Raw genomic sequence first — 12,727 nt, 5'->3', positions numbered from 1 at the left:
ACTGTGGAGAGAAACTTGCAGAAAGATTTGGGATAACTTAAGGCCTGCCTTGCACCTAGAACTAATTGTTGATGTATCTTACAGCTGAAGTCTTGCAGTGTCTCTCTTAATGGACTTGCTCTGTTCTGCTGCAGTGGTGCTTCATACTGATTTTTTTCTCAGCAAAGAAATGCAGGCAAAGAAAGCAAAAAAATTAAGATGGTAGAGAGCAGATCTGGTGGCTCATGCATCACACTGAGGCTGTAAGTGCTTTTGGTTCTAATCAACCTGCCTAGTGATCATGTTTCTTTCTCTGTGCCTCAGTTTTCTCATGGGCACAGTACAGGTAATAATACTGAGACTTACTGGACATGTATGGATGTGGAGATGTGATTTGTAAGCATGCTGGGGAGGAGAGGATTTCTAGCCTTGTCCAAGCATACCTGTATGTTTTGTACCAACACTGTATTTCTAAATAGATTTTAAATATTGAATGGGCACATATGAATGTCTGATCAACTCTTCAAACCTTGTAAGAGTCAAGTGAGTCAAAAAGTTATCTCTAACTTGTTTCTGATGTGCTACTACCACCTTTGTATCGTAGTGCACTCCTATGACCTATCAGGCACTAACTAGCCTTTTATCAACCAAGCATGTCCTTTGTAATCACAAATACACGTGATAAATCCCCAAAGGCAGCACTAAAATATTTAAGATGTCACTGAAAGAAAGCCCTTCATCAGTGGATCACTAACATGTGCAATGGTGTATGACCATGAAGAACCAGTCAATAGCAAGGCCAAACTCTCGGACAGGTGAAGTTGTACTCGAGTGAGGTTTGGCTGCCGCTGTGTGATGGGGACGGGTGGTACCAGCTGGGCTGTGCCGAGCATCTCAGCTGAGCTCAGCGCTGGGGCTGCACAAGGACATAGACGACCTGGAGCTCGGTCACTGCTGTGTGCGGGGTGACAGCAGCCCGAGGGCTGAGAGCGGGGACGGAGATGGGGCCTCAGCGTGTCCGTGAATGAGGCAGCCTCAAGCGCGCCCCGCTCCAGCTGTGCTGAGCCCGGCTGCTCTCGCCATGGCATTGGGATGGCGCAGAGGGCCCGGATGGCCCCGTCACCGCCATGTGCTGTGCCCGGGGCAGGGACAGGCGGTGTGACCGGGCCGGCGCCGCGTACGTGTCCTGCCCGCGGTGCTGGTGGGATCCTCCACGCCGTGATGCCGGGTCCCGGTGTGCTTTATCCGGGATCCCCCATTCCGCGGTGCCCTGTCCCGGTGTGCCGCATCCCGGGATGTCTTGTCCCAGTGTGCCCCGTGCCGGGATGTCCCGTCCCGGTGTGCTCCATCCCGGGATGTCCCGTCCCGGTGTGCTCCATCCCGGGCTCCCCGTGCGGCGCTCCCGCTCCCGTTACCGCGGCCATGTGCCCCCCACCAGTTCCAACGGCGGCCCCGTCCCCCTGCGGCGGCCACGCCCCCTGCCGCAGCCAATGGGCGCGCGGGACGTGCGCCCCGCCCACGCTCGCGCCCAGCCCCTATATTAACGGCCATTGCGGCGCCCCCTCAGCGCCGCCTCCCGCCTCCTTCGCCCGGCATCGCTTCCCGCTCGCGCCGCTCCCGCCATGACCGATGCGGCCGTGTCCTTCGCCAAGGATTTCCTCGCCGGCGGGGTGGCGGCCGCCATCTCCAAGACCGCCGTCGCCCCCATCGAGAGGGTCAAGCTGCTGCTGCAGGTGAGCGCCGGCGGCCGGGGCCGTCCCAAGGTCGCCGCAAGGAGAGGGGGGGCGGCGGCGGCGGTGGGCCGGGGGCTCGCGGGGGAGCGGCGCTGACGGCGGCGTGTCGGCCCCTGCAGGTGCAGCACGCCAGCAAGCAGATCTCCGCCGACAAGCAGTACAAGGGCATCATCGACTGCGTGGTGCGCATCCCGCGGGAGCAGGGCATCCTCTCATTTTGGCGCGGCAACCTGGCCAATGTGATCCGGTACTTCCCCACCCAGGCCCTCAACTTCGCTTTCAAGGATAAGTACAAGCAGATCTTCCTGGGCGGCGTGGACAAGCGAACCCAGTTCTGGCGGTACTTCGCCGGTAACCTGGCATCCGGGGGTGCCGCCGGCGCGACCTCCCTGTGCTTCGTCTACCCCCTTGACTTTGCCCGAACCCGCCTGGCAGCGGATGTGGGTAAAGCCGGGGCCGACCGGGAGTTCAGTGGGCTCGGTGACTGCCTGGTCAAAATCTTCCGCTCAGATGGCCTTCGGGGCCTGTACCAGGGCTTCAGTGTCTCTGTCCAGGGCATCATCATCTACAGAGCCGCCTACTTTGGCATCTACGACACCGCCAAGGGTAGGTTGACTCAAACGGCACAAAAACGGAGATGCGAGGCTGCGGCAGGCCTGAAGTGCATTTCGATAGTGCTGGTGGCTTACCTGCCATTCTCATCAAAGCCTCTCTCCTGCAGGCATGCTTCCAGACCCAAAGAACACCCACATTGTTGTCAGCTGGATGATTGCTCAGACCGTCACTGCTGTCGCTGGTTTGGTCTCCTACCCTTTCGACACGGTTCGTCGTCGCATGATGATGCAGTCTGGCCGGAAAGGAGGTGAGTTTCTCCTCCTGTGTAAGAGTTACTGGGCATCCCTGAGTCAATAGCTGGTGGTGGAGCTAAGGGGAAGGCAGAGTGGCTTGGCTTTCATCAGCCTGTGTAGATATCCTCATCTCTTGTAAGGAGGGATGTAGGAGGGGCTGCAGAAGCAGGTGACAGGAAGGGGCACAAATTGGTCGTGCAGCACACCTGTAAGGTGGCATGCACAAGTCAGGTATTTGTCAGTAGGTAGGAGCAGCAGAACTCACCCTTGAATGTTGCAAGCCAGTGTCTCTGGGACAAGAAAAGACAGCCTCCATAGCAGGCACAGCCTGGCCAACTGTGCAATAGCTTTTGGGTTTGGAAGTGTTGCTGTCAAAACAAGGAGTTGCTGTGTTCTGCTTGAACTGGTCCTTCCAGTGTCTCCCAGAGACAATGCAGCAGCAGCAGCACCATCTCTCCTGGGCAGTCTCATCCTCTGATGTGCTAGTATTGCAGAAAGTCAGCCAAGAAATGGGATGCACTTGAGGTTGTAAAGCTAGTAGATAGATGAGGCTGTTTCTGACTTGGATGTTGGGGGTTGTGGGCATCCAGTTCCTAAAGCTGTCTGTCTCCTGCAGCTGACATAATGTACTCTGGCACTCTTGACTGCTGGCGGAAGATTGCCCGGGATGAGGGCTCCAAGGCCTTTTTCAAAGGTGCATGGTCAAACGTACTCCGAGGAATGGGTGGTGCTTTTGTCTTAGTCCTGTATGATGAAATCAAGAAGTATACATAAGTTGTTTCCTGTTGTGAACTGGCATGTTGTTCTATGTAGTCTATGACTGTTCATGGACTTGTTTGAAAACCATCTAGTTACTAAACAGTGGCAGCTGATATTTGTACAGGTTGGCATGGGGCAGGGGTGACTGCTTGCCCTGTCTTTATCAAACTATTCCCCCTGATGGGACTCATGATGGTTTCTATTTCAGTCACTCCTGCTTAAAAAGTACAGAGAAATAAAAATCTGAAACCAATTTTCCTCATCTCATGTTTGTTCTTACAGCAGTTGAAGTATGAGGGGGTTGGGAGGCTCAGCAGTTGTAGAGAAGGAGGCAGATGAGCCACCTCCATCCTGCAAGCCTTGATACCTGCTAAGTACTGGCAGGTAAACACAGTGCAGGCTGCCAAGGAAGCTAGGTAGTGTTTCTTCCCCAGAGGAAGCCATGGTGTAGGCTGGAATGGGGACTGGCAGCTCTGAAGTGCTCACCCAGCTGACCTCCCTGAGACTCCACTAACCAGAGATGATGGACTGAGTGTCTGCCACAGTCCTGCCTCTGGCCTGTCTGCTCCTTGGAGCTCGTGAAACCTGATTTTGATGGTGCCAAGTGCCTAAACTGTCTGTAAAGCACAGCACTCCCTATGGCACTGAATGCCTGGGAGGCTGGAAGAGTGTCTAAGGGGGTGTTTCCTGCTCCCTGGAGGAGCAGAGCTTGGTATCATGTTCTCTGCCTTAGAAACTGAGCTACCTGACTGGGTATGTAGGTAGCCAGAGGACACAAGTGCAGTTGATTGCTGCTGCTCTGCAGCTTCCCTGGCTAGCCTTGCTCTCACAGAGGGTGCTGTGCTGTGCTGTGGGGGTGCAGCAGCTGAGCAAAGACAGCTTCTGTACCAGCTGTGCTTGCTAGGCAGGGAGGTGCATTCCCAGGCTCATTCCTTACCCCTGGAACTTAAGGTTCAGAATTCCAGGGGAAGGGGAAAATTCCTTTATGCTGCTGGGACAGTTTGGGGAAAACTGCAAGATGTGTGGTGTGGCCTTTACCCAGATATCTCTGTAGGTCTGTGAGTCACCCCAGCAAAGCTGCCTGGTTTCTGCCTGGAGATCTGGAGTGGTCAGGGGATGCTCTCCTGGTCTTCTGCCCTTCAGACCAGCGAGTCTCCTCACTTTCCCCATACCTTTGGTCCTTTCTGGCTGCCCAGGCCTGCTCAAAGCAGTTGATTTCAATCACTGAAACCAATCTCAGCCATTGCCCAAGGCAGCTAAACAAGACCTTGTGTTGCAAAGGGTGAGAGTTGTTTTTATTGCTGAATCTGAGCAGGGCAGCCAGGCATGAGAGCACAGCACCTTCCTGCTGCAGGTAGGGTTGGCTTGCCAGGGTCCCTGTGAGTGGGCAGTGCCTTCCTGATGGGAGACAGTCGTGTGCCTCTCAGCTGAGCCAACTGTCCTTTCAACTGCCCTTGGGCTGCTGCAGTGTGAGATCCCCCAGTGCCTGCTGTGGAAATGAAACAGGCTGTAAAGGTGAGATGTGAAGCAATGCCACAAGCAGTGGGCAGTGCTGGGGCACAGGCAGCAGCTTGGCAGGAGACTGTGCCACGGGGCAGCTTTACCCAGGAGCCCTCTCCTGTTGTACAAGTGCCAGCTTATTAAGTAAGGGCTCTCAGCCTCCTGCTGCTAAGCTCTCGTGGATTTCAAGGGCTGTTCTGAAATGCTGCTGGTTGCTGAGCATGGGGCATCCTTTCCTGTCCTTTCCTCCACAGGGGTTGCATGGCCAGGCCATTGGCACAATAAGGTAAGTGCATCATTTCTTCCTGCACACAGTGATGGGTGACTGAGGCACTGAGCTGGGCTCTTGTGCCAGGCTGCAAAGGAGCTGAGCTGGGGCATCCCTAAGTCCTTAAGACCTACAGATTGTGCACTGGACTTGGGATGCAGGGCTGGCACTGAATGAAATGGGTTTTAGTTACCTGCCCTATTGACTGCTTTGGAAATTCAGGAAACAAGAATGTGTTTCACAGCTCTTTTAGCTCTGGCAGGTGGGAGATGCAGTGCAGAGCCCACAAGGGGTTTTTCCTGCACTCCACTGTTGGGTATTACAGGCTGGTAGGCCTTCTGGGGTTTTAACTGCCCTCCTCCTGGCAGCTCCCTGAGAGCAGCTTTATCTGGGGACCAGGAAAGGGGTTCAGCTGCTGCTGTTGCCTGCCACAGGAGCACACTGTTCAGGGATTAAGGGCTTTGTTCTTGTGGGGAAACTGAGGCATGAGAAAAGGACTGGGGCCCACCAATAGCAAGGCAGCAAGCTGAGTGCAGTCCCTCCAGCACAGTATTTTGTCTGCTGGGCTGGTTGTGCTGCCCCAAGAATGACATGGAGGGGGGTGGATTTTCCTTTTAAGTGTGATTCTCTTGTGGGAAGGGCTGAACATCACACACCTTGTGATTTCCTCCACAGGAGCTGTGTCCAGCCTGGTGCATCAGCTCCTTTGTTGGTGGACAGGGATGATGAATGCTTGTAATGCTGCTTCTGTCTCAGCCCTGCCCAGCAGCCATAAATCCAGGCTTAGGAAGTGTTGACGCAGCAGAGCTGTGCAGGGGATCGTGTGACACGCTTGTCAGTGCCTGGGGCAGGTGGTGACTGGTGTGGGATGGCTGGAATGGCTCAGTGTGCACCAGCCTGCCCCAGCTGGGCTGTGCCCGGCTCAGTCTTGCAGTGGAGAGCATCCCACCCCAAGGACTTGACTTGTAAAAGGCCAGAGTGCCACCTCATCCTCTCCACTGTCCCCTTCAGCAGTCGTTGGGTCACTCCAGGCTGTGTCTCTGGGCTTTGGCTGGAGCCAGGAGTGCCCCTGCCTCTATGGCATTGTCACCCTTGTCACCCTTGCCCCAGCATCTTTCATGTGCTGCCTGCATGACTGGCAGGGTCTGGTGCAGAGGGGCAGGGCAAGAGGCTTTGTCCTGCAGGGTAAAATCAGCTGTTCCCAGTGGGGTTGGTTTTGCCACTGCCCAGCCATGCAGGGTGGGCCCATCAGCTGCCCAAAGCACTGCATGGGGGGCCTGGCTGTGGGGACAGACAGAGCTGTGCTCACATGCCTGCAAGGACACAGCCCCAGTTGTGCACACCCTGCAGCCATACTGAGCTGCTGGGGGTGGTTTGGGAACAATGAGGCCTCAGGACCTGCCAAGACCCCACAGCAAGAGTGGCAGCATCAGGGAGGTTCTGGGAGGTGTCATCCCACCAGTGGTTTGCTGCTTGTTGCTTTCTGATCCTGCTGGGATTGACAGGAGTTACAGCCCTGGCTGCTGGCGTGGGGATGGAGTTTTTCTGGCCGACAACAAAAGAGAGATTGGCTGCTTGTGCCTTGAAATCTACCCAAAACCCCACAGGGTGCTGTGGCCAGCCAGGGTCATAAGGATTCCTCAGCAGGGAGTTACAAGGCTTCCATTCCACCCTTGGAGCCCAGCCCTGGAGCCTTTTAAACAAGCCCATAATTTTATACTTTTAAAATGCCTGGATGTGGCAAAGCTCCATAGCCTCTTTAGGATAGCACCAGCAAAAGCTGAGACTGACATTCAGGCTGATCAGTTAGTGCTGCTCCCAAGTTGATCACTTTGTAATACACATTATTTATCAATGTGCATTTATCAATGCAACAGTCTAGGGAGTCAGAGCAAGCCATCTGCACTGAGTAAAATGGCACAAACATGGAGCACAAGGAGAGCTGTAAGGGTTGACCCTAAAACTTCCCCTCACTCCATGCTGCTCCCCAGGCACAGCTGTGATGAACACGGAGGAGGTTGGATTCACTGTTACCACTTCTCTTGAGTGTTTACAAATTGTGTGGAGGTTTTGTACAGGTTATGGGGAGCCAGGCAGCACTGTTATATCCAGAGCTGTTCTGACACCATAACTCAGACTAGGGTTTTGTGAAGGTGCTTGGAAACTGGTCTGAACCAAGTCATGAAATACTGTAAGGTAAGTCTGTCCATGTGTGCCATTACTTTTGGAACAGATTCCCTCCTTCGCTTTTATTTCACGTTTTGTGATACCTCTGCATCTAGACAAGTTCTTACATACAATATGGTGCTCAGTTAAACAAACAAATCTATCATTTACCTGTATCTAGAGATTTATAAAAACAAATGTTGACTTTTACATGTCTGACTGTAACATGAAATCTGACTTTGGTCTGAACTCTGCTATAGATTGTCCATTTGCCACCAGGGTATGGGAAACCCTGCAGGACAGCTGGTTTTATCTATTTTAACAGGACATTTCATCAATTGCTGGAACTTGGTGACCCTGCTTCCTGTTGCTACAGTCAGCTAATATATTTTAATTCATTTAGATCTAGAAATGAAAAACCCAACTTGATTTACATTGTTGTGAACTAGCTCCAGTTGAAGAAATACATAATAATGTATTGGATCAGATTCTCTGTGTTGGAGTTGTTTCAGCCATGGCCTGCATAACTAGAGGATATCAAAAGCACCTCAGAAGATACAAGGCACTCCCCTTCTGACTGAGTCCATGCACAAGTCCTGAGCCAAAGTAGGCAGATTTCCAATGATGAGAAGGACAAACACTGATTGAACACGGGCTCCAGGAGGCAGCTGAGGGAGGTGATGGCAGTTGGTAACAGCTACTTTGGACAGCTTGTGCTGAGCTGGGGCACTCACCAGATTTTCTTTGTGCCTCAGAAAACTGCAGAGATGGTCCTATCCCCACCTGGCAGCCCCTTCACAGCCCACCTCAGCTTTTGTCCCTCCCAGCCTTGACCCTGACAATAAATCCCACCATCCCCAAGTCAGCTTCTTGTTCTGGTGTCACTTGAAGCAAGACCACACTTCATCCTTGGTCAACTGGAGATTCAGCATCTGCATCCCAGCACATCTCACATGGTTCCAAACCTATTTTCAGATGTTAAAGTCTTTTGCTTGGGAAAAAAAGTCTGAATTGTTATAGAGTGACCTGCAATTCCCCCACGCTTGGATCACTCCCAGAGGAAGCCTGAGGCCCTCGCCTGGCTGGACTGTGCTACCACACTGGGAAAGGGCCTTCTGTACTCACACACCTCCTGCCCTTCCCGAGTACTGCACACCACCACGGGCCTCTGGCCACAGGCTTCTGGAAATAGGCTCCAGATTAGAGGTGATGAGCAGGGAACGAGATCAGCACTGGGTGAGTTAATGTGAACACCTGATTACCAGCCTGGCATTAAACTGTCCCAGGATCTACCAACCCATCTCTGCTAGCTCTGGGCAGAGTTCACTCCCTCTTTTATTCCTTGTTTTCCTGAGAAAGAGAGGATAGATCCTTAGGTACACAGATCTGAGTTTTCCCAGTCAGGGTTATAAAGCCAGATGAAAAATCTTTATTGATTATAGAAAGTTTTCCATAATAATTGTGGGAGATGGAAGCATCTTGTTCATTGCTTGCATTTTATGATGCATTTACTTGGTAGAGCAATAACATCTCAGGAGAGGTATTTTTAGTTCAAATCTGTAACATGGTATTTAATCCAATGTAGAGCAATGAAGATATGGGCTAGAGAGCACTGCTATTACATCATGCAAGAGGCACAAAGTACCATTACCCAAACAAGGTACTTTAAAAACTGGTGTGTAATGTTGTCTAGCCAAGGCCTTAGTGGTCAGTACATTCAAAACAATTTTCCTTCACATTTCACAACTCCAAATACTGATAGTGTTTTGCCCAATGGGCTACTTCAGATGTGCAGTTCTATTCCTTAATGATCACTGGCTGCATCAGTAACTTCCAACCATGTATTTGAACTCATTAGTAGCAGGTTTTATTTACAGTAGTTTACAGGCTTGGATTTTACACTCTGGTGTGACAGTGTAATTCTGTACAACTGCAGCCTTGTGATGTTCAGCAGGAGCTGAGACTGCAGTCAGCAGCCCAGTCTGTGCTGGCAGGTCAGGGTGAGCAGCAGCACCATGCCCAAGCCTTGCATCCCAGTCATTCCACACCATCTTGGAGTGGCATGGCTCAGGCTGCTGCACCTTTTGGATATGTTTAAAATAAATGTTTAAAATGAACAACAGGCATAGAGCTTACTTTTGTAAGGATTTCTTTGTTGTACAGTTACCCATTGTCCTAATGTATTCAAGGAAACACATTTGAAAACTACAAAATAAAAAGACAGGTATCTAAAGGTGAACTTGGGAAGGCACCAAGCAAAGATTTTTCTGAAAATAAATATTCTACCTGGAACAGCCTGCTCATAACACTGGATCTGTAGAGAAGTGCAGTTTGAGCAAAGTGTCCAGTGCCATTGGAGTTAAGACTGGTACCCAGAGGTACCCAGAGTATCACTTATACAGAGGGATCCAGAGAGGTTCTCATCCTCCAAGCTGGCTGCAGCACAGTGCAACTCTTGAACGTTGTCTGTTACTTCTGCTTTGTTGACAGAACTGTGATAGCTCTCAGTAGTTTTCTCCTGTCTCCAAATACCCAGCAGATACACAGCATTTCATTTGAACTGGTTATCAATCAGGGTTCCCTTCATCTTGGCTTTCTTGGCTTCCAACTCAGCCTGAATAGGAAAATTAAGGTAGAATTAAATCATGTCTGGATAATTTTCCTTTTAGTGCTCCAATTAAGTTTGCTCTTCTTGTCTGACCAAGCAAACAGTTCCAAAACCAGGAGCAAGAGTAGCTTAAGTGCTTTGCTGATGTACAAAACAAGGACCATCTTTAAAATTGTAAAAAGCCCAAGACCAACTGCCCAAGAGGCAATTTCATACTTTCTATCCTCAGGTGGAAGCTGCACATTTCCTTCCCCCTTTCCATCTACCACCCTCCTGCCACAGGAGGTAAGATCAGTTGTGATGTTGTTGCCATTCATTCTCTGAGTGCCCCTTGCAGCAGCAGCTGAGCTGCAGATCCTGCCCAGGAGCCTCATGGCAATGACCTGCTCTGCCAAGCAGGCATGGGAGCACAGGCTGGCAAAGCCCTCCTTCCCTTGTTCCTTGTCCAACAGGTCACAGAAAGCCTCCCTGCAAGCACTCTGCTGCTGCTCTTCAGTTAGCTCTCCAGGCAATGGCATGCAATTTGAAGTTCAGGGGGACTAGAACATCTTTATAAAACCTGTAAAGGAAATCTCATCCCCACAAAGCTGCAAGCTGCCTGTGACTATACCAGGACCTCTCTACACTTGCAGACTGATCTGCAAGATAGCTTTTATGTACAAAGCCAGCACATCTCAGAGCTTTATGTTCAGCACCAAAGAAAAACTCACCAACTCTTGTAGCCTTTTCTTGCTCATGCCTTTGCGTTCCAGCTGCTTCTCAATCACTTTTGCATTCTGTGCATACGAGTCTGCAATCTCCCTCTGAAACAGACACACGTCACCTTGCAACAGCAAACCCCAGAGGAACAACATCTCATCCAAACATTGCTGGCTCTGCCCAGCTCAGATGTGGCTGCCACTAAGGGCATCCAAAACTCACCGCTTCAATCTCCTCCTCCTCTTCATCAATTGTGGAGACTGTGACAGAGCTGAACTTGCCCATGTCTTTGGTCCGTTTGGTCATCATCACCTGGGTGAAAAAAAAGAATGTTTTGTTAAACCTTGGCAACAGTTGTGCCAGCAGGGATTGCTTCTTCCTTCCAAAGGTTTTAAGGCTTCTTATGCAAGCCATCAAGATTACCTGAACTCTGTGGGTGGCAAAGGGGAATTATGCTCAGTGATTTCTGGGCTTAAAGGTGTCATTACCAGAAACAAGCTCACTGATCTACAGTAGATGAACCAGACTTTGAGAATCACTGTGCAGACTACCAACCTGACCTACTTACAACTGGAAAATTTCTGTTAACTGAGCCTAAACATCAGGCACAGTATAGATTTTAGAGTTGATTTTGCTCTCCTTTAGTGGTAGGACTCCAAGCTGCAGTGACCTCTGTCAAGGGAAACTTAAGGGAGACATGGACAAGACAACCAAACTGAGTTATTGTTCAGAGGTCCTTTTCTTTTTCTTTTCTCTCCCCTCTACCTTCACCATTAAGCTATTTTTACACAACACTTTTAGAAAAGCAAAGGTATCCTTGTTCTCTAAAGCCAATCACCTTTTTAGGAGGTTCTTGTTTCTGAGTATATATGTTTGTTTTCCCAAAACCTTGGCCAAATTTGACCACAGCACCATCAACAATGAACGTCACAGGAGCATTTTTCTGTTGGTGTTGATAAAAGAGCAGCAGTCCACACCTGGAAACAGAAATATACATAGCTGAGAGCAAACCCAGATTCTGGGTTCCTATGGTTTCCTTATAAAAAAGATTCTAAAAGTCACTCAAAAGACTAAAAAAGGTCACTCACTTGCCACACTTCTTCCTGAACTGCCGCTCTATGCCTTCGGGTCTGGGGAGAGAGGCAGCGCTTGAGCAGAGCACACGGGCACCACACAGGGTCTGTCTCCGTGCCTGGCTGGCGGCTCCCAGCCAGGCCGGAGGGCAGCGCCTTCCCCGGGCCGGTGTGAGGGGGACGGGGGTGCAGAGGCCGGGCCCACCTGCGCAGGAAGACGCTCTCCTCCTCCTCGGCGTTGCAGAACTTGTGGGCGTGCTTGGCCGCGTCCATCACGCGGGCGCGGTCCCGGGGCCGCATCGGCAGCTTCTCCAGCTGGCAATCTGCGGGAGCGAGGGGCCGGGCTGGCGACGGGGCCGGGCGGGCACCCGCACGGGAACCCGCAATCCGCATCCCCAACCCACACCCATATCCCACACCCCGCACCCCGCATCCCGGACCCACACCCCGCACCCCGCCGCCGCCTTCCCGGGCCCTCTGCTCCGCCGGGCCGCGGCCTGCCCGCCCCGGCCTGCCCCCGCCCGGCCTGTCCCTGCCCCGGCCCCGGCGTGCCCCGGATCCCGGCTCACCGAGCACCAGCACCATCTGCCCGCACAGGCAGTAGTAGACATGCAGCGGCTTCTCCCCATCGTCGTACTCCTCGCGGTCGCGGGTGTCGGAACACACCACGGAGCGCGACACCACCTTGGGCATGGCGGCGGCGGCGGGCCCGGAGCCGCCTAGCCCGGCCCCCGCGCCCAGCCCCGCCCGCCGGGGCGGCTCCCGGAGCTCCTGCGCCTCTAAAGGCCCGGCAAAACTGGACCGAGCTCTTCTTGACAATCACCCCGAGCTCGCACGGTTCTGACTGCACAGGCCGGTGCAGCGGGGAAGGGCCGGAAGGGCAGGCTCGCAGTGCGGCCGTGATAACAATGTTAACTTTCTGTCACGGGGTTTTCTGCCGTGTCTCTTTCTTCAGCCGCCTCTCCGCACAGCTGGGTTATATGAAATTACAAGTGAGGATAAACTCAAGAAACACAGCCCAGCCAGCCTGCTTTACACGACAGCTGAGAGATTCTTTATTTCCAAAAGTTGTTAAAGAAACTTATAAAATAACT

At 52.1% G+C, this 12,727-nt stretch overlaps 2 protein-coding genes across 2 annotated transcripts; one reads left to right on the top strand and one right to left on the bottom strand.

Annotated features, from left to right (window-relative positions):
• The first annotated feature begins 1,509 nt into the window (after positions 1-1,509).
• SLC25A5 (solute carrier family 25 member 5) lies at positions 1,510-3,572 on the top strand. Its single transcript, XM_054641725.2, has 4 exons — positions 1,510-1,712; positions 1,832-2,318; positions 2,434-2,574; positions 3,177-3,572. The coding sequence occupies exons 1-4, from the start codon at positions 1,602-1,604 to the stop codon at positions 3,332-3,334; spliced, it is 897 nt and encodes a 298-aa protein (XP_054497700.1). The 5' UTR covers positions 1,510-1,601; the 3' UTR covers positions 3,335-3,572.
• Positions 3,573-8,659: 5,087 nt separating this feature from the next.
• Positions 8,660-12,385, bottom strand: STEEP1 (STING1 ER exit protein 1). Its single transcript, XM_054641726.2, has 7 exons — positions 12,203-12,385; positions 11,839-11,956; positions 11,649-11,690; positions 11,399-11,537; positions 10,783-10,872; positions 10,572-10,664; positions 8,660-9,867 (listed from the first exon to the last, which is right to left on the bottom strand). Exons 1-7 carry the CDS (start codon positions 12,324-12,326, stop codon positions 9,805-9,807), a joined length of 669 nt encoding a protein of 222 aa, XP_054497701.1. The 5' UTR covers positions 12,327-12,385; the 3' UTR covers positions 8,660-9,804.
• Between the last annotated feature and the right edge of the window lie 342 nt (positions 12,386-12,727).

This window comes from Agelaius phoeniceus, chromosome 14, assembly GCF_051311805.1.
Source record: "Agelaius phoeniceus isolate bAgePho1 chromosome 14, bAgePho1.hap1, whole genome shotgun sequence".
Taxonomy (NCBI): domain Eukaryota; kingdom Metazoa; phylum Chordata; class Aves; order Passeriformes; family Icteridae; genus Agelaius; species Agelaius phoeniceus.
The sequence above is the reverse complement of the archived record's forward strand: the minus strand, read 5'-3'. Positions and strand labels throughout refer to the sequence as shown.